Below are 20,004 nucleotides of genomic sequence, written 5' to 3' on the forward strand. Positions count from 1 at the left end.
CTGTTGGTGACCATGGAGTCAGGGTCAACATGGCGGGAGGGGGGGTGTATGTGAGAAACAGCAATTGGTGATATGAGCGGTAGCATCGTGGAGTAATACAGTTAGGGAAAAAGTGGCAGGGTTTCAATTTCGATTCAGGGTGCCGCTGGTGCAATTATGAAGAATTCAATTCTGGATTCATCTTGATTTTGGATTTCTAAAAGATATGAAGGCGAAACAAACTCTTCAAAAGGCATTCAAAATAATGGAAAAATAATTTATATAAAATGAAAGTTTGGTGTATGGAATTTTGTGCATTGATCCAGAATCATGCAAGATTCTGAGCTACAGCTTCGTTAAAATCAGAGCAGTCCACAGGCGGATAAACCAGACGTGCTAGAGGACTTATATGGAGTAATTAATGAACTAGAGAATGCTCACACTGAGGCAGCTTCTATTGTTGTTGCCGACTTTAATAGGGCTAATATGAGGAAAGTCTTGCCTAAATATCAACAGCACATTAACTTTTTGACGCGTGGTGATCAGGCTTTTGACCATTGTCATTCTCAACTACGGGACAGCTACAAACCTCTCCCCCGCCTGCCTTTGGAAGGTTGGATCACACCTCTATTCTTTTCCTCCCAACCTACAGACAACAGCTAAAAAAGAAAAAAACGGACGGTTCTTCGGGCAGTTCAACACTGGAGACAGGAATCCATTGACACTCTCCAGGACTGTTTTGAATCCACAGACTGGCAGATGTTCTGTGTTGCAGCTGATGGGGACATTGATGAATACACAGACTTTGTTTCAGTCTCCATCTCCAAGTGCATCGATGATGTCATCCTGAAAGTTAATGTTTGGATATTCCCCAACCAAAAGCCCTGGGTGATGGTGATGTCCGTGCAAAGCTCAGAGCACGGTCCTCTGCCTATAGTTATGGGGACCTAGAGGCCCCAAGGAAGTCCAGATATACCCTATGGAAAGGCATCAGAGATGCCAAAAGACACTACAGGCACAAGTTGGAGTCTAACTAGCACAGCTCCGACCAAAGATGCATGTGGAGCGGACTGCGATCCATCCCAGACTATAAAGAGAGAAATAGTAGTGATGCCCAGCCCACTGCCTCTCTCCCCAACGAGCTCAACACCTTCTACACACGGTTTGAGGTGACCAATACCATTCTTACTGGGAGGCTAGCTGAGGACTAGGACGACTGCACTCTGTCGGAATCTACGGCTGACGTGAGGAGCGCTTTCAAAAGAGTAAACCTCCAGGATCAGATTACATTCCAGGCGGTCCTCAGAGGGTGCGCCGGCCAGCTAGAGGAGGTAATTCACCTCTATATTCAACTCTCCCTGAACCAGTGCCCACCTACTTCAAACAGACCACCATTATCCCCATACCAAAGAAACCTCACCTGCCTGATTGACTACTGCCCGGTAGCACTGACCTCCATCATCATGAAGTGCTTCGAGTGATTAGTGAAAAACTACATCTGCTCCATCCTTCCTGACACCATTGACCACCTTCTATTTGTATATCGCCAACAAATCTACACAATGCCATCGCCCTGACAGTACACACAACTCTCCTACTTGGATAAGGGAAACACATACGTGAGGATGCTGTTTGTAGATTACAGCTCAGCGTTCAACACCTATTGTGCCTGCTAAGCTTCCCAAGCACCTGGGTCTTAACACCTCCCTTTGCAACTGGCTCCTTGACTTCCTGATGGGCAGACGCCAGGTGATGAGAATGTGTAATCTCTATCCTCTGCGCTGACCCTGAGCACAGGAGCCCCCCCAGGGCTGCATACTCAGTTCCCTCCTGTACGCCTTGTTCAGGTTGACTGTGTGGCCACATGCAGCTCCAACATCATCCTCAAGTTTGCAGATGACACCAGAACTCCGTGAATATCATATCAAACAATGATAAGACTGCCTACAAAAAGGAGAACAGCGTCTTTGCAACATGGTGTCAGGAAAAAAAACCTCCCTCTCAACTTCTGCAAGACTAAGGAGATGATCGTGGATTTCAGGAAACAACAGCGGAGGGGAGATGGAGCTGAAGTGGAGACAGTCTCCTGCTTCAAGTTCCTCAGTGTGTTCATAAAAGAGGACCTCACCTGATCCAGGCAAGTGGATTCAGCAGTAAAAACTTCCCAAAAGCACCTATACTTCCTGAGGAGACCCAAGAAGTTTGGCATGTCTGCTAAAACTCTCACCAACTTCTACAGATGCACCATTTAGAGTATCCTCTCTGGCTGCATTACTGCTAGGTGCAGCAGCTGCTCTGCTGCTGATCGAAAGGCCCTCAAGAGGGTGGTGAAGTCAGCAGAGTGCATCATCAGCTGCCATCTCCCCTCCGTGCAAGGCATCTACCACATACAGAAAATCATAAAAGACTATAGCCACCAAGGTTATGGACTGTTCACATTGCTGCCATCTGGTAGACTTTACCAGAGTATTCAGGCATAGACTACCAGACTCACAAACCGCTTTTATCCCCAGGCCATCAGTTCTTACCAGAAATAATAACCTACTCATTGTATTGATGACACATGAACAATTCTACATATTCTCTGGATACTTGTACATTCATTGTTAATCACCCAGTCTAATGTACATATTTATGGGCACAGCTCCACTTGATATTACATTATTTCATATTTTTACTCTTATTGTCCAGTCATACTCTGTCGGATAAATATTATACATTTCCCATTTTTACATTCCCTGGAATTGCTTTTAGTGTTTATTTATAATTCTTATTTATTTTTATTATGACATTTTTTTGCATTTCTTGCCATATTTTTTGCTAGTTTTGCCCTCATTTGCTGACTCTTTTTAGCAGTCAATGCCTTTGACGAAGTTGTTGCTTACCTTGTCACAAGAATTTCACTGCTCAGAATGACCCTGTGTTATACTGTGCATTTGATAAAAGACTCTTGGACATTTCCTAGATTTTTTTTTTCCAATGAGCAAAGTCATAACATATAGACCTGCACCTTGACAATTTAGTCAGATACTGTATACCCAACCTGTTGCCTTTTTCACAATCCAATAAGGTCTCTTTCAGGAAAGATACGTAATGGACAAAATTGTTTGTTGTTTTTGTCCAACGTGTACATTCATAATTTCTTAAAAAATAAAATAAGAATGCATTCTTAATTTTAAAAAGCCCTGTCACTTTCCAGGCATTTATTTGCATTTGGAAAGCCTAATGTATTCCTTATCATGGGAGATTTTCAAACTCCTATGATAAGGGGAAGCATAAATAATATCTTCATGAGCACCTATATGTACCTTAGCAACTGCATCGCTCATCTTCATCAGTTTTATCGCTGATATTTATATTTCAATCATGCTGTACAAGAGGACAATCTAAAGGTAATAAGAGGCGTATTGTGGTGTTTGAACGCCCATATGCCATTGTTTTGGCGCTCTCGTGCTATTTCGGCTCGCCACATCGCCAGTTGCTCTTCAGAGATCCCTTTGAAATGGAAAGGTTTTCTTCTACACCTAAAATGTGTAGTTGCATTGGTAGTTGACTCCAAGAGTCTCTAAGAGGTATTTTTTTCTTTTTTCAGGTCAATATTTTTTTATTGTACAACGAAAGAACAAAAAAAAAAATCTTTACTTTATTTACTGCACACGTGTTATGCTTTTTCTTTCTTTTCAAGTGAGACAGAGATGTTTTCTATCTTGGATTACAGAATTTCTGATGTAAAAAAAAAAGACAATAAAATTGGTGGAAAAAATATATATAATTTATGAACCAACATCAAAAGATATAAGATATTATACAGTGGGACCTTGATTTACGGGTGCACTAACATACAAGTTCTCCGAGTTACGAGCCGTTGTCCCGTCGATTTTTTGTATTGATTTGCAAGCAAAAATGTGAGTTACGAGGAGCGAGCTTCAGGTACATCGCCGCTAGTTGGCGTGGCGAGCGAATGCGGCCAGCATCCCGCGTCTCACTCGTTCACTTAACATGGTTACCTGACCGTGGAAGCATCTCTATTGGGTTTTGTGCTCGTGTTTTGTGCTTTTTGTGCAGTTATTTTATCAGTTTTTTATTTTCTAACCATGGGTCTTAGAAAGTAAGTGCTGAGAAGAAGAAGCGGATGATGTCGATTGAATTAAAGCATGAAATCATAGAAAAACATGAGTGATTCTCTTTGACATTCTCTTTTATTATGTTTTATTATGTTTTTATACAATATTTGTTATTTATAAATACATTTTTCCTATTTAAAAACACGTAACAAAAAAAAATTGGGGTGTTTTTTTAGGGGCTGGAACGGATTAATGCCATTTAAATTATTTCAATGGGGAAAATGTATTTGTTATACGAGCAGATTGAATTAAAAGCTCTGTCACGGAACGAATTAAACTCGTAAGTCAAAGTACCACTGTATTATGAACTAGTATCATACAAATTTTGACAAAGTGAGCAAAACATACTTCTGCGAGTCCTGTAGCAGCGTGGCAGCATTTTGGGTGGCAGGGTTGTGCTTAGCGTGGCTCAGCCAGCCCTGTGCATCGTATTCTACCCAGTCGGTCCCATGGCTGTGGCCCAACAGGAAGTGGTGAGGCTTTTCCCCCTTCAGCAGCAGACTGGGTCCTGGAGAAAAAAAAAGGAGGCAGAGTCAATGCCAGTGCTCTCCAGGTACTCCTCACTTAACAACCTACTTGTTTAATGACCAGCTCTCTGACCAGACTGTAGTCGATGGAGTTGATGGCTTCAGGCCTTTACTTTGAGCTCTTCACTCTGGTCATCTCCCTGGTCAACAGGTCTGTGCAACGTCACATACAGTCCTCCTCCTTTCTTCCAGCCCCTTCTCCACTCACTTGTTACTACACCTAGACTATACCATCAGTTGTCATCGCGCATCACCGTTCTCAGTCTCAGTCTCGTTCCCGCAGTCTGTCAGTATTCACTACACTAGCCTTCGCAATCGCCACACCCCCTTACCGTGAAATAACACGGGTCCTCGCTTATCGATCAACTCGCTAAACAACCTGGTCATAGGAACGGAACTCGGTTGTTAAGTGAGGAGTACCTGTATATATATACAGTATATATACTGTATATATATTTAAGGATGGGTTCAGCATTTTTCGATGTCACAGTGCTTGAATGTTTCTCACAATCCATAGTTGTGTATGATTAATTGTTAAAGAAATTGTTCCTAGGGAACCACAGAACCTTTGTCAAATTTACTTGGCATTTTGACAGTGATTTGCATACAATACATCCCGAATCGCTCACATCAAGGTTCTATAATAAATGAGAACATGGGGTTGGGACAGCTGTAATCCTAACCCATCCATCTAGAGACCACACCACGGCTAGGATCCATGGACATTTTCTTCTACTCCTTACGTTGAAGTTCAGAGAAACTATTGTGCCTTTTCTGCATCAATTTGTGGCGTAAATATCTTTACTTATGTAGCCAGCTAGTAAACAATAACGATTAAGAGGTAGCCTAGATCTTTTCAGTAAACAAAGCAAAATCACAATTCTAACTGAACCATTCAAATGCTCTTCACTCCAATAGAAGACAATGGAGCAAGAAAAATAATGGGAATATAACATTTAATATAAAACAATAGGATAGGATGTTTTTCATCAAATGCCTTGCCTTCGTTATAATTGTGTGATTTGTTTTACAGGATGTGTTGAGGTTTAATGTGAGTCTGGTCACATTAAACCATTATACATGTTATTTTTTTGTAATGAAATGAATATAAACAATGTATTTTATACAATTTCACAGTTAACAGAAATGCTTGGGAGATGTAAGAGCCGGCTCTTTTCAGTGAGCCAGATCACCCGGCTCACTGAAAAGAGACAAACTTTTCAACACTACTGCAAGTGTGTGTCTCTTCCCCTCATACCACCACGTCCGTGTCCGCTCTGTACGTTCTTCTCTATCAGACTATTTTCCGAATTCTACTCATCATATAACAGCATCATGTTCGGTTTAACATTATTATCCTATCTTTGATATCACAATCCAGATCATATCCAACGTTAACTACTCCTATGGAGCACCTACCTCCACAAGATGCCGGTAGAAGAAGAATCAGAAGAAGAATTTTTATTCGTCACACGTCACACACACCACAACACATTAACTCATGGTGACCAACACACACACCCATGCTTCGAATGGTGGCCGGTGAAATGAGGTCTCTGCTTTTGACCCATCCTGTCTTGTCCTTCCTCCGGGGGGCAGCCAGGAGCAGTGTGCAGCATACAGTGACGCGTCCAAGTACTAGTTAAAAATGTCCATCGAGGGTCAGATGACGTTGTTCTGAATGTTAAGTGGGGGCCCTTGATGATGTTACATGGAGGAAACTCCATGTGAGCACGGGGAGAACATGCAAACTCAACACAGAAAGGACCCTAATGGGGAGATAACCCACCGGAGCACGGTTCTAACAGCGCTCCAGGCGGGAATCTAACCCAGGACCTTCTTGCTGTATTGTAAAAATATCATATTTTATCGAATCAGAGCACATTTATCTTTAAATAATTACAACGCACAAGCTGCGAGCTCCAGCTCCTGCAGCTCAAGCTCCAGCTTGCGCTGCAGCTCACCCTCCCATGCACGCAGCTCAGCTGGAAAAGCTCCGCTTCTGCGATAACGTATGCAGTCTATTTTCTGATAACGTTACGTTAGAGATCATATTTGTTTTTCACTTGCCCAATCGGACAACTGTATGAGGCATTCCACATGCCAAAATCAGAGTTTACTTGCCGAAACCAGAGTTTACGGGCAAGTGATGTTAATCCCGGGCCCTGCAGTGTCGCCCCATCGTTTTAGGAAATTTTAGGGGACACATAAACTTCACTGGAGAGCTGGATGAAAAGGAGGGTACAGCTCACCCTTGTTGTCTCCCTTGTCTGGGCCGTAGTAGCTGAAGAGTCTCTCCAGCAGCGTGTCCTCAGATCCTCCAGGCTGAACGGCCTCTTCCTCCATCAGCCACAACAGGCCGCGTGCCTCATCTGTCCGGGCCAGTGTACGCACCTGTTGTCACACGCCAGCAAAGGAAAATGTCAGAACCTGTACCATATTTCAGAGGTTTTGAATCCGAATTTGAAAGTCACAACAGAACTCTGGTCCTTTCCCTAGATTGACACTACCACAAACATCATATGGCAAAAAAGGAAAAAAAAAAAGATATATATATATATATATATATACTATGTGTGTGTGTGTGTGTGTGTGTGTGTGTGTGTGTGTGTGTGTGTGTGTGTGTGTGATGTGGGGGTGATGTGGTTTAAGCAGCCACACTTGTCTGGGTCTAGGTAATTGGGCCTGGGATCAGAGGTGGCTGTACACCTGTTGCTCATCAGAGCAATCAATGTGGTGATAGTTCCACTGTGGCAGTTCTGCTAGCCAAACACCACCCAAGTGGCGTTTTTAGGACCCTCCGGCACAGAGACACAGAAGATGATGGGTTGTAGACACCAGTTTATTGTAGAGAGAAGGCTAGGTGGAATTAGCCAGGAGCAGTTTGAACATGTCATGACAGGGCTCCTCTCCTGAGTGAGTGTGGGGATGGCAGTTTTACCTGCTGCTCGTTAGACCAACCAACGAGCAACAGGTACGTATGTAGCCACCCTGACCCAATCACTTGGATCCAGGTCAGGTGTGGCTGCTCAACCAGACCATCCCCACACCACAATGGGCAACAGGCACGGTGGCATGCATTGCACTGCTGCCTCACAGCAAGAAGGTCCTGGCCTCGATTCCCGCGCTGTTGGCACCTTGCTCCGGCGGGTTATCTCCCAAATAGGAGCCTTTCTGTGTGGAGTTTGCATGTTCTCCCCATGCTCACATGAGGTTTCCTCCACGTCAGTAAGGACCCCCACCAAAAACATGCACCCATCATCGTCTGACCAGCGATGGACACTTGTCCACGGGCGCATCCACGTATGCTGCCCACTGCTCCTGGCTGTGCCCCCGGAGGAAGGATAAGCCAGGATGGGTCAAATGCAGAGGATCCATTTCACCGGCCACCATCAAAGCATGTGCATGTGTTGTAGTGTGGTGTGTTGCGTGACAAATAAAGACTGTTTCTGTAAATCACCCATCCTTACACATACATGGGGAGAGCCTCTGTTATGTGTCCATCACTTCTAGCTTGCTACATCTTGCCACTCTTTACAATAAACTAGTGTGTTTGCAACATCTCTGCCTGTGTCTCTGTGTCAGAGGGCCCTGAAAACGCCACTCGTGTGGCAGGTGGAACTGCATCGTAGGCCTGTAGAAATAATTACTATTTCGACTTATCGGACAATATATGGACATGACCTTGATTGTTCTGATGACCTGATCATTTCCTTGCGTGTGTTGTGTTTCCATACGTGTTTGTTCACATAAGAATGTCACCAACATTTTGGCCAACATGATGCCAGAAAAAACAGCAGGGTTTTCCCTACCATTGTAAGACTTTGGTGCAGCGCCTCAGTATTTTTCACTAGCAGGGGAGCAACAATGATACTCTAAGTATCAATGTGACAAAACCGAAACAGTGACAGAAGAAGAATTCTCTGAAATCGCGATCTCCTCCTTATCTTTTGGAGTTTTCAGCGACCTTGATCATAGTCCCTGGCTGAGTTTTGTGTACGCTAGAATAGACAGTGGACTCTCTGCCACTTTTACTCCTACAGATGCTGCATTCAAGTCACGGGGGAATTTACGATCAAAAGGACTTGCTGCTTTCTGCTGCTTGTAACATCAATATGTTTTTTTTTTAATATCCATAACTACTTATATTTGAACATATAGACAAATATATTTGGAAATGGCTTTTGATAAAAGTGCCAGCTAAATGACATAATGTAGCCGAAATGTGTATATGTAAACACGTTATGGAAGGAATTATCCACAAATACATACAATGCAATATATACAAAGGGAAAAGATCAATAAATACTACAATCTACAAATCTGTTGGACAAAAATGTATTTCTAAATCCCCTTAAAATAATGTATTACTTGCATTGTGTAAATAATCCTACAAGTAAAGGTAACTGAGTCGAATGAACAGAAAAAAAACTGCTGAGACATGTTATGCTGTAATTTTTGGTTGCGACGCTTTTGTCCTCTCATCTGCTTTCTGTGTTGAAGTTTCACAGTGGGTGGGGCTAAGGAAGCTCCTCCACACACACACACACACACACACACACACACACACACACACACACACACACACACACACACCAGTGAACAGTGACAGTGACCCAGGTGAAGATAATGTGTTTTCGTCTTGATATTGAGCCTGAGAGTCCATTTTATTTATTGTTTAGGTTGTGTGGTTTTATTTTATTTTATTTATGTTATGTTATGTTTATGTTATGTTATTTATGTTATTTATGTATATTTATTCAGGATATTTTACAATGTCTGAATATTCTTAAGAATTAGGAGTAAGTTCATTAAGTTCAGTGCTATTTGAAAGGGTGTACTTGAATTATTATGCTTTTATATTATCATTATATCAGTGGCAAAAAATGGTCTTGACAATTATATTGTTTTAATCTCAATCATTTCTGGGACAATATATCATCCAACAAAAGTAGTTATCATGACAGGCATATATATATATATATATATATATATATATATATATATATATATATATATATATCTGCACCAAAAGATAAATAAAGACAGAGCAGAATTGTCTTTTTGTTGTGTAGTTTGGACATTAATGTGGAAAAAAGAATGGCGGCACACAAAGACCCAGAGTCTGAAATGGCGCACTACATTCTACATGTTTGTACCATCGTCCAGTCTAATTCAATATTGAATTATTGCTGATGAAGACACTGCATATGAACTTAACTCTTGCATGCAGGCTTATATGCTTGCCAGAGTACTGCGCAATGTTTAAATAGTACAATATTTCCCCAGAAGTAGTATGTCATCCTGGTTCTTTTCACATACTATTTGTCTTTAACATTTCTCCTTGCATTGAAAATTTGGCTCAATGTACAGTATATATAATTCCTATCTATAATATATTTCAGCAATATTCATAATATATATTTCATATATCTGTATATGACAATTAACTTTTAGTTGTGGGAGCACTTCTTTCATGAAGAGGTACATAATACACATTGAATATCTAGTAGGAGGTCCCATAAACATATGTGACCCACCGCAGCAAAACCCGCCATTTTGCGCACTTCTAAAATCGCCAGGAGAAGCCAAATAAGTTGAATTTTTTTGGGGGATTTTTGTGTGTTCCTTGCGTGTTCCTTTGTGGGGTTTTTTTATCTCTCAACGTACTTTCAAAACCCAGTTTGATTTATAAATAGTAGATAAATGTTAAACCGTGGAGTTACAGTAAATATTCCCGTTAGATTACATGGGGAAACACAGTTCACTTACCGAGACACTGAACGGCGCTGAACAATGCTGATCGATGGTTTCTTTTAAAGCGACCATCCGGGTGAAGATCATTCATCCAAATTCCATGTGATGTGAAGTCACAATGTGAAACCGTTTTGATACAGTTCGACCTTTAAATCGTACTACTTTTAAACACAGAGAGACACGGCAACATGGAGGGGGCATGTACCAACGTCAACATCACTTCCGAAACAAGACGAGGATCCGGTTTCACTTGTCTGTGAAAAGTCGTTGTTATTGATTACGAGAAGCAGGTGGAGGAAGATCTAAATCATATCGCGGACCTTAATCTGACAAGTGCAATAGATCCAAGTCAGTTTAAGCACCGCGTACTGGACTTCATTTTCCGCAATGATAGTCAGTTCTCTGACAGCAACGCTGAATCTGATATTATCCCGGACTTGGAGAACATTTTAAACAGCGGATTTCAACCTGAATGTGACGATGAAAAGGAATATTTTCAAGAACCACCGGAGGAGGCCGACGATACGCCCGTTGTTGTTACAATGGAAGAAGTAAATGACGTGATGAAGTCCGTTGAGGTTGGTGATTTAAAATAAAATAAAATAATTCCACTTTAATAAAACATGTATATTGTTACTGTTAAATAAAAGCTTTTTTAAAAACAAAAACAGTTGTGTTGTTGACGCTGTTCAACTTCATTCAGCAGTATGTTAATTAGCCATGTGGCTTTGGCTACTCCATTTGCATTCTGGGAGCCAGCTTACTGAAGCAAGTCTGGGCGAAACTTTCAAGCTGATCATCTCAGAAACACGGTTTGCCACACCCTTGTGATTAACAAGTCATAGCTTTAAAAATACTCGCTTGATTTGCACAAGTGACACCTTGTTTGGAAGCTCTGATTCTCCACTTTCAAAGGATGTGGAAACGTCGAAAAAAGTCGAAAGCCGCCAAATGACCCTAAAGTATGCGGTGGGTCACAAATTCATGCATTGGACTGTGCAAACAAACGGTTTATCCTTTTTTTGAATTGCTTTGCCCATTAAATCATGTATTCTCTTCAATATTATATTTTTGGGATTTTTTTTTTTATCTGCCTTTTCCAAGATACTATGTGTCATTTTGGTTATGGTTTGCTTTATACTGTATATACATGACTAATTGTTACTTTTGTATCAGCTTTTGTGTTAAATGAGCAAAAAAAAAATTACATATAGGTTTGTATGGTTACAAACACAGTAACTGTAATATAAATAAGAAATAATAAAGTTTTAAAAATCCCAAGAGAAAGCCTGCAAAGCCAGGTGCGATGCACAGTAATCACATAAATAACCCTAACTGAATGGTGTTTGTAATGAGACACAATCTAACTGGTTGGGGGGGGGGTGAGAAAAAACAACTGCCGTTTTGACAAGAGGGAAACTAATCACGAACCCAGGAGCAATTAATGCCACTGTCGTGCCTGGAATGACAACAGGAACTGTGCAAATACGGTGACAGTCATCAGGGCCTGCTTAATTGCATTAATGCAATAAAGTTCTTCACACAGCACAAACGCATTGTTCCACAAGTCACAAACAGATTTCCATTTATGTTCGATATGTACTTTCAGGGAAAGCAAAGCGCTAACTGACTGCTGATTCATGACGTCATTGTCAAAAAGGTAATTTACTGTAATCACTTCGATTTATAATTTATTGTACGCAACAGAAAAAGGACAGATTAGTCCAACCACACTCAGGGAGGTATGAATACAATGAGATGAGTGAGAATACAATTAATATAAAAAACATTTATTTTGGTCCTCTCCATAAATATTTAGCTTGCCCTTCAGCTGCATTTTTTGGCAGTTATAATCATTTATTACCATAATTTATTATTATCATTATCATTTTTATTTTTACAACATTATAATTTTTATTATTATTACAATATCATTCTTATTATTCTTATTATTCTTATTAATAATAATAATAATAATAATAATAATAATAATAATAATAATAATAATAATAATAATAATAATAATAATCTTTCAGCGCTGCAGCTCTCTGTGAAGCAGCACCTCATTACGGGATGTCACCTCATTATGAGCTGCTCTCCCTTGGGAGTTCCGGATAAAAGTATCACGTGAAAACCAGCAGAATCAAATTTACCCAGAATGAATGCAATGCTATTCCATTGTTTTCAGTCTTATCTGTAGGGCCGCTCTAATGCCCTATCAGCATCCAGTGTTTAGTGTGGGCGGCCCACACTATTTTTTATCCAATTGGGGCCGCGGGGGCGTGCTACATATACAAATCATCTCATTAGGATATACCCGTGGAAATGCATCATCTCTTAAAGTTACCGAACATGTTAACCAACTAAAGATTAACTGATGGCAAAAAACCAAGTGCTGCAGGGATGAGTCCTAAAACTCGGAAATCAGTTAGCATTTCTGCACTTCCAGTTCCCATTTTGACACTGTGTGTTTATTATTTTATTATTGTTCATTATTCACTATGGAACAATAGTAGAACAGGAAACTGTCCCCGAGTTACAATAAAATACAATATGGGACTGTCACCAAGTTTCAGCATAATGCACCCTGCAACTCTCACTGTATTTTCGAGTCCAGTTAAAATTTCAAATGAAAGTCTCTTTCACTTTAAGTGCAAAAATACCTTTCTATTATATTTATATAGTACTTGCTATTCTAAAATAAATTGAAATAATCGCAAAAAAATTTAAAATAAAATAAATGGCCGACTCTTCTCACTCTCGTTCACTGGAAGTCCTCCTTCGCTCACCGTCCATTAAACCAAATTAATCAAATCAAACGACTTATTTTACTGAGTGACTCATTAAGAACAGAGTCTCAAAAAAGAGTCAAACCTTTCATCAGGAGCAGAACTCGTGCACTACGAACCAGAGCAGATGCAGTCTGCACAATTTTGGAATATTGTCAGGCTATAGATAAATAATTTATCTAATCTTCTTCGTTTACCTTGAAGTACCTCCAAACAGGTGACATTTTCCTTCTTTCGCTCTCTTTTTTGAGCATCAGCTACGAAACTGAGTAACATTACGTTGGTATCGGGTTTGAGTATCTGAGCATTTTTACGAGTACACAAGTACAATATCGGCCATGTAAATTTGACCGGTACAGAGTTGGATATTTCACACTGAAAGGCTGGTCAATGGTCATGGCCAGTCAAGCTGACAACCAGCATTATGGTCACATTTTCGTGCTTGCCACTTCCTATTTTACCTCAGTAATGCAGCGTTACACCTCGGTGCATAATCAATTACTGCTGCGAGTGCGTATCAGTGGATGTTGAGTGAATGTGAGGAGAGGGAGGAAAAGGGTTACAGAACCATAAGCATAAGGTCGAAGCAGCTGGTCCCATCCGAGGGATGTAGTTTAAATACCGAATAAATGTACGGTACTGTGTTGTATTGATTGATTTCCGTAATTACATTACAATATATATAATATATATATATATATATATATTTTTTTTTTGCGTAGTTTCAGGGTGCATCTCATATTTTAACCAAGAATTGCATGGTTGGTACACAATATGCATCCAGGTTGGCAGGTCTGCTATCTTTAAGTCTGGCTCATAGTGTATAAGTGCTTGAACTAGTGAACTTAACACACACAAAATAACAAAAACGCTGCTGTTTAACTGGGCGCACCGAGCTGCTTTGTCTGTGTGCGCACCTTCTGGGATGTCCCCTGTGACATCCCAATGATGACGCTGTGAGGCAATGACGCAGTGACGATCTGTGACCAATCAGTAGTCTGCAATATTTTCATGGTTTCACCTCAACAGGCGTGAAAAAAACATGTTTTTTACCTAACTCCTTACACAATTCCAGCCCAATGTGGATTGAACTCAGACACCAGTGTCTCTAGACTGCCCCGAATACAACTATCTATCATTGGTGTCCATGGGTTTCTGAGCGGCAGACACTTCGACCGCCATTTGCTTCTTATCAAAAACAATAGGGTTCCTGCTAGGCTTTGGCAGATTTACGATTAAATCGTCTATCAGTGATGGACTCAGTAAAATAAAAAATAAAAAACGTGATGACAGAGGTTTTTTTTTATCCACCAGGAAAAATCCGAGCATCGCAACAGTACAGTTTACGGTGTTCTGAAACTGGAGGGGAGAGGGAGCGGGGGAGAGCGGAGGAGAATCAGAGGGAGGGAGAGAGGGGGGGCAAACTCTCCCCCGCTCCGCTCAGAGCTGTCCAGTAATCACTGGTGATCGGGTCTCACTTCCCCTCTACAGTCCTGTACAGAGACTTTGAGGGGCAGGTAAAGAAAAGAAAAAGAAAAAGAAAGAAGAAGAAAATGCACATGGACGCAAAGAAAAACAAAAGGTACATGGACGCCCAGCTCCGGTTCTAGGCATTTTTCTGCTCTGAGCAAACATTAATATATCTTGCCCAGACAACCCACACAATCTCGATACCCATTAATTTAAAATTATTAAATAAGAGAGAGCAGAGCAGAGAACTGGAGCAGAGCTTTTTTTTTATTTCTCCTCCAGACAGCGATGCGTGCTAGCTCCCGTGCGTTTCTTTTTTCTAGATCTGTTTATTTTAATTTGTTTCCTACATGTATGAAACTACATTTTTAAAAACAAATGAGTCAAAGGACCGTTCCGATCCGTACTGATCCAAAAAAATAATAATGTGTGTTGTACGTTGCTTCCGGTTCCTTTGGGACTTCATTTAGTAAAAACTGGATGTTTTTGTGTAAATACTTTGCTTAGCATGCAGTGTACCATGTGGTAAAGTCTGCAAGAACACCTGCGGCTTGAAGATCCACCAAGCGAAAATGAAGTGTTCAGTGGGAGCAGAAGCAACACAGCGCCCAGGCATTCAACCTGGTGAGAGTCACCCCATAGTGCCTGGAACCTCCAAGTGTTGTCGACTAATCTCCCGAGCATTAAGTTGGACCGGAGGTGGTTTAAATGGCCTGCAGCTACCATGATGTCACTGTGGAAGCAGTTTGATGACGATGTCGACCAAATTCTGGAGGCAACGGCGAAGGGAGGGGCCAGCCAGAAACTTCAAGCCATGACAACGATCATTGTCACTATCGCAGCTGAACGGTTCGGCGAGGAGGAGAGGAAAGGCTCTGGAACATCTTACTCAAAGAACCAGAGAGCTGTGAAGATCCATAACATCAGGAAGGAGATGAAAGCCCTGAAGTCCCAGCACAAGGTGGCAGGAGAAGAGGAACGCATTGGCCTGGCCCAGTTGCTGTGCATCCTACGGAAGAAAATCAGAGTTATCCGCCAGGCAGAGTGGCATTGGAGGTGGCGACGCGAGATGGCACGTAAACGAGCTGCCTTTACTGCCAACCCATTCAAGTTCACTAAAGACCTGCTGGGGCAGAAGAGCAGCGGGAAACTTTCCTCCTCGTAGGAGGACATAGACCAACATCTTACACAGACGTACAGCGACCCTGAAAGTGAGCAGGAGCTGGGAGAGTTCAACATCCTCATACATCCCCCTGAACCAGAAGTGCTGTTTGACATGTCAGAGCTGCAGCTGAAGGAAGTCAGTGAGGTCGTCCGCAAAGCAAGGGCTAGCTCTGCTCCAGGATCAAGTGGCACTTTGTACAAAGTGTACAAGAACTGTACGAAACTCCTACTGTGCCTGTGGAAAATCCTGGAAGTCTTCTGGAGAAAAGGGAATATCCCAGATCAATGGCGTGTGGCTGAAGGGGTGTGGATCCCGAAGGAGGAAAACTCCACCCAGATAGACCAGTTCTGCATCATCTCCCTGCTGTGTGGTGAGGCGAAGATCTTCTTCAGTGCGATTTCCAAGCGGCTGTGCACCTACCTGACTAAGAACACCTACATCGACACATCAGTCCAGAAGGGTGGCATTTCAGGAATGCCGGGCAGTGTGGAACATACTGGTGTGGTGACACAGCTAATTCGGGAGGCCAGAGAGAACAAAGGCAACCTGTCAGTGTTATGGCTTGACCTGACAAACGCATTCAGCTCCATTCCACATAAGCTAGTCCATCTCACTCTGTTGAAACATCATGTCCCCAGCAGGTGTAGAGATCTCATCGCTGATTACTACAACAACTTCAGGATGAGGGTCTCTTCAGGAGCAACTACATCTAGTTGGCACAAGGTGGAGAGTATCATCACAGGGTGCACTATCTCTGTGACACTGTTTCCCATGAATATGCTCACCAAGTCAGCTGAGCCAGAGTGCAGAGGGCCCAGGATGAATTCCGGACAGCCACAGCCACCCATCAGGGCATTCATGGATGACCTTACAGTCACGACAGAATCAGTCCCAGGCTGCCGGTGGATTCAGAAGGGACTCGAAAAGCTCCTGGAGTGGGTTTCGATGCGTTTCAAACCTGCCAAATCAAGACCTATGGTGCTGAGGAAAGGAAAGGTGGAGGACAAGTTCCGGTTTTACATCGCAGGCATAGCCATTCCAACGATCACAGAGAAGCCAGTCAAGAGCTTGGGCAAGGTTTCGACAGCTCTCTGAGAGACACAACATCCATCCAGTCAACCTGTACTGAGTTGGATGGCCGGCTGAAATCCGTGGATAAGTCTGGCCTACCTGGAAAGTTCAAAGCCTGGGTCTATCAACATGGCATTCTTCTCAGGATCCTGTGGCCCCTCCTCATCTATGCGTTCCCAATCTCTACAGTCCAGACGTTAGAGAGAAAGGTCATCAACCACCTCCAGAGATGGCTTGGACTACCAAGGAGCCTGAGCAGCATCGCACTCTATGGGCGCAACAACAAGCTGCAGCTGCCCTTCAAATCCTTGGAGGAGGCATTCAAGGTGACGAGAGCCAGAGAAGTGGTGCAGTACAGGGACTCAAGCGATCCGAAGGTGGCCAAAGCTGGAAACCAAGTGAGGACTGGCAGGAAGTGGAGGGCCAAGGACGCTGTCCAAAAGGCAGAAGCAAGGCTGCGTCACAGGAGCCTTGTGGAAGTGGTCACACAAGGCCGTGCAGGGGTAGGATCCTTTCCAACTTCTCAATTGAACACCAGAAGGAAGGAGAGGCCGCGCCTTGTACAAGAGGAGGTGAGAGCAGCAGTGGAGGAGACAAGATCCTGCAAGGCTGTGGGGATGAAACAACAGGGAGCATGGACAAAATGGGAGAATGCGGTTGAGAGGAAGGTGACCTGGACTGAGATCTGGAGAGCTGAGCCTCACCCCATCAAATTCCTCAACCAGGCAGTTTATGATGTGCTTCCAAGCCCGTCTAACCTGCACACATGGGGCATAGCAGAGACACCAGCATGCCCATTGTGTTCCAAGCGAGGAACCCTAGAGCACATCCTCAGCTGCTGCACTACGGCACTTGGAGAAGGACGGTACCGCTGGAGGTAGACCATCGCTGAAGCCATCAGCACTGGACTTGAGTGGGCAAAGCAGTTCCGCACTGTCCTCATGTCTGAGACCACCAAGCAGGCTGTGCTGCTGGAGCTGACAGTCCCGTTGGAAGACCGCCTGGAAGAAGCCTTTGAGAGGAAGCTCTCCAAGTACGCGGGACTGGTCAGCCACTGTCAGCAGGCTGGATGGAGAGCACGGTGCCTCCCAGTGGAGTTGGGATGCAAAGGATTCGCGGCTATTTCTTTGGCCAGAGCCTTCAGCAGTTTAGGCATTGAGGGAGAGAGAAAGAGGAGAGCCATTCACAGTACCACCGAAGCGGCAGAGAGGGCATCAAGATGGCTGTGGCTTAAGAGAGGAGAACAGTGGAGACATGGTAGCTAGTTAGCCATCTGGACACAAGCCAGGGTCCGATCAGCCCCGGCTGGGTCACCTGGATGAGGGTGTATGATGTTGAAAGACCCGAAACACCCAATGATTCCAGGAACATCACTGATGATGTGTTCAGAGGCATCAGCAGATGTATATACACAGCTTGTAAATAATAAACCCTGCACTTCTGAAATGGGGAGAACTCATTTGCCACATTACATTTCGTTAAATAAATAATAAATATTATATTAAATAATATATCTGATTATGAAAGCCAGAGCACCAAGTGGTGCGAAGGCCCTATTGTAATGCAAGGAATAATTATAATTAGGGCCCAAGCACCAAGTGCTGCGAAAGGTGCTTGACCGACATGCTACAATTCATAAACAAAATTAACCAAATGAGATTCTTTATGAGGTCATCATACTATTTACGATAAATGTGGAGGTTCTGATTCAGAATGTACATTCGGACCATGTACAGTATATGGTATAGACTGTCCCTCTGCAGTGGTTCGACATTACAAACAATGCATTTACGTTTATACAGTATTTATGTACTATCTTATCTTACCTAGATGTCTGTGGATCTGTTCAATTGATATTTTATCTCTTTGGTCCCCATTACTTTGTCGGCTTCATGAAAAATACAGAAAAAAAGTAGACCACAAAAACTGGTGACCGAGTCAAGTCCATTCAAATGTATGACTTAGTAATGCATTCAAGATCCAGCAAGCCGTTGGAAAAATAGAAGCTGTGCAATGGTAATTACTTACAGAAATACCACAACGCTTTCCATATTTCATGGAAACGTAACTTATCAAAAATGTAATCCAAGAAAGTAAGTTACTAATAAAATTACGTAAGTTAGACTACTACTGTAAATCTCTGTAAATACGTAAACCTATGTAAATATGTCATAATTGACATACACAAGACACAACGTCACTGTGGTGTAGGGATAGTGTAGTTTAAGCAGTCACACGTGTCCTGGGTTTAGGTAATTGGGGCCAAGGACCAGTGCCTGTTGCTCGTTGATTTATAACGAGCAGCAGGTAAAACCCCCATCCCCACACACACAGGAGAGGAGCCTGTGTCATGACATGCTGTCCATCTAGTCCAGGGCTTGTTCCATCTAGCCCACGCTCTACAATAAACTTGTATTTTTTTGTCCCTTCATATGTGTCTCTGTGCCGGAGGTCCATGAAAAAGCCACTCAAGTGGCGTGTTGCATGCGAAACAGCCACAGTGGCGCCTGAATAGGGACTCTCCGGCACAGGGAAAGGGACAGAAGCGCTGTCCGAAGACGCCCTGGAGCCACCATCAGGTCAACGGGCGGCCCCAGCACCAACCCTCTCCCAACTGGCAGCAGTCGTACCCAGGGGATCCGACGGAGGACCAGGGGAGCAGCAGCTGCAGCAACCCCCACGGTAACCGCTTACAGCTAGCTGCTCCACCCAACAGCCAATGCTGGGATTGTCCAGCAGCCCAGCAGCCAGGCCACTCCTCCAAGCAGCCCCCGCAACAGCTAAGCCCGGCCATGCCTTCATCAGCCAGCACAGCCCTCAGTTTGGTGTCGGGGGTATGTGGTGTGGGGATGGTGTGGTTTGATTAGCCATTCCTGACCTGGATCTAGATAATTGGGGACCCAGGATCAGAGTGGCTGCATACCTGTTACTCGTTGGTTGATCTAACGAGCAACAGGTAAAACCATCATCCACACACTCACTCAGGAGAGGAGCCCTTGTCATGACACATCTCTATCTGCTCCTGGGCTAATTCCAACTTGCTCTCTCTATACAATAAACTGGTGTCTACACCCCCGTCATCTGTGTCTCTGTGCCTGAGGTCCCTTACAATGCCACTTGGA

At 43.1% G+C, this 20,004-nt stretch overlaps 1 protein-coding gene across 1 annotated transcript in view; it reads right to left on the reverse strand.

Moving 5' to 3' along the window:
- Positions 1-20,004, reverse strand: part of myo18ab (myosin XVIIIA b) — a gene marked incomplete at its 5' end in the record, with an annotated part of 190,909 nt that overhangs the window by 89,170 nt on the left and 81,735 nt on the right. Inside the window, 2 exon segments of the mRNA XM_080006919.1 lie at positions 4,452-4,611; positions 6,883-7,024. Of these exon segments, the coding sequence (XP_079863045.1) occupies positions 4,452-4,611; positions 6,883-7,024 (302 nt within the window).

Source organism: Zeus faber (assembly GCF_960531495.2).
Source record: "Zeus faber genome assembly, chromosome: 9".
Classification (NCBI taxonomy): Eukaryota; Metazoa; Chordata; class Actinopteri; order Zeiformes; family Zeidae; genus Zeus; species Zeus faber.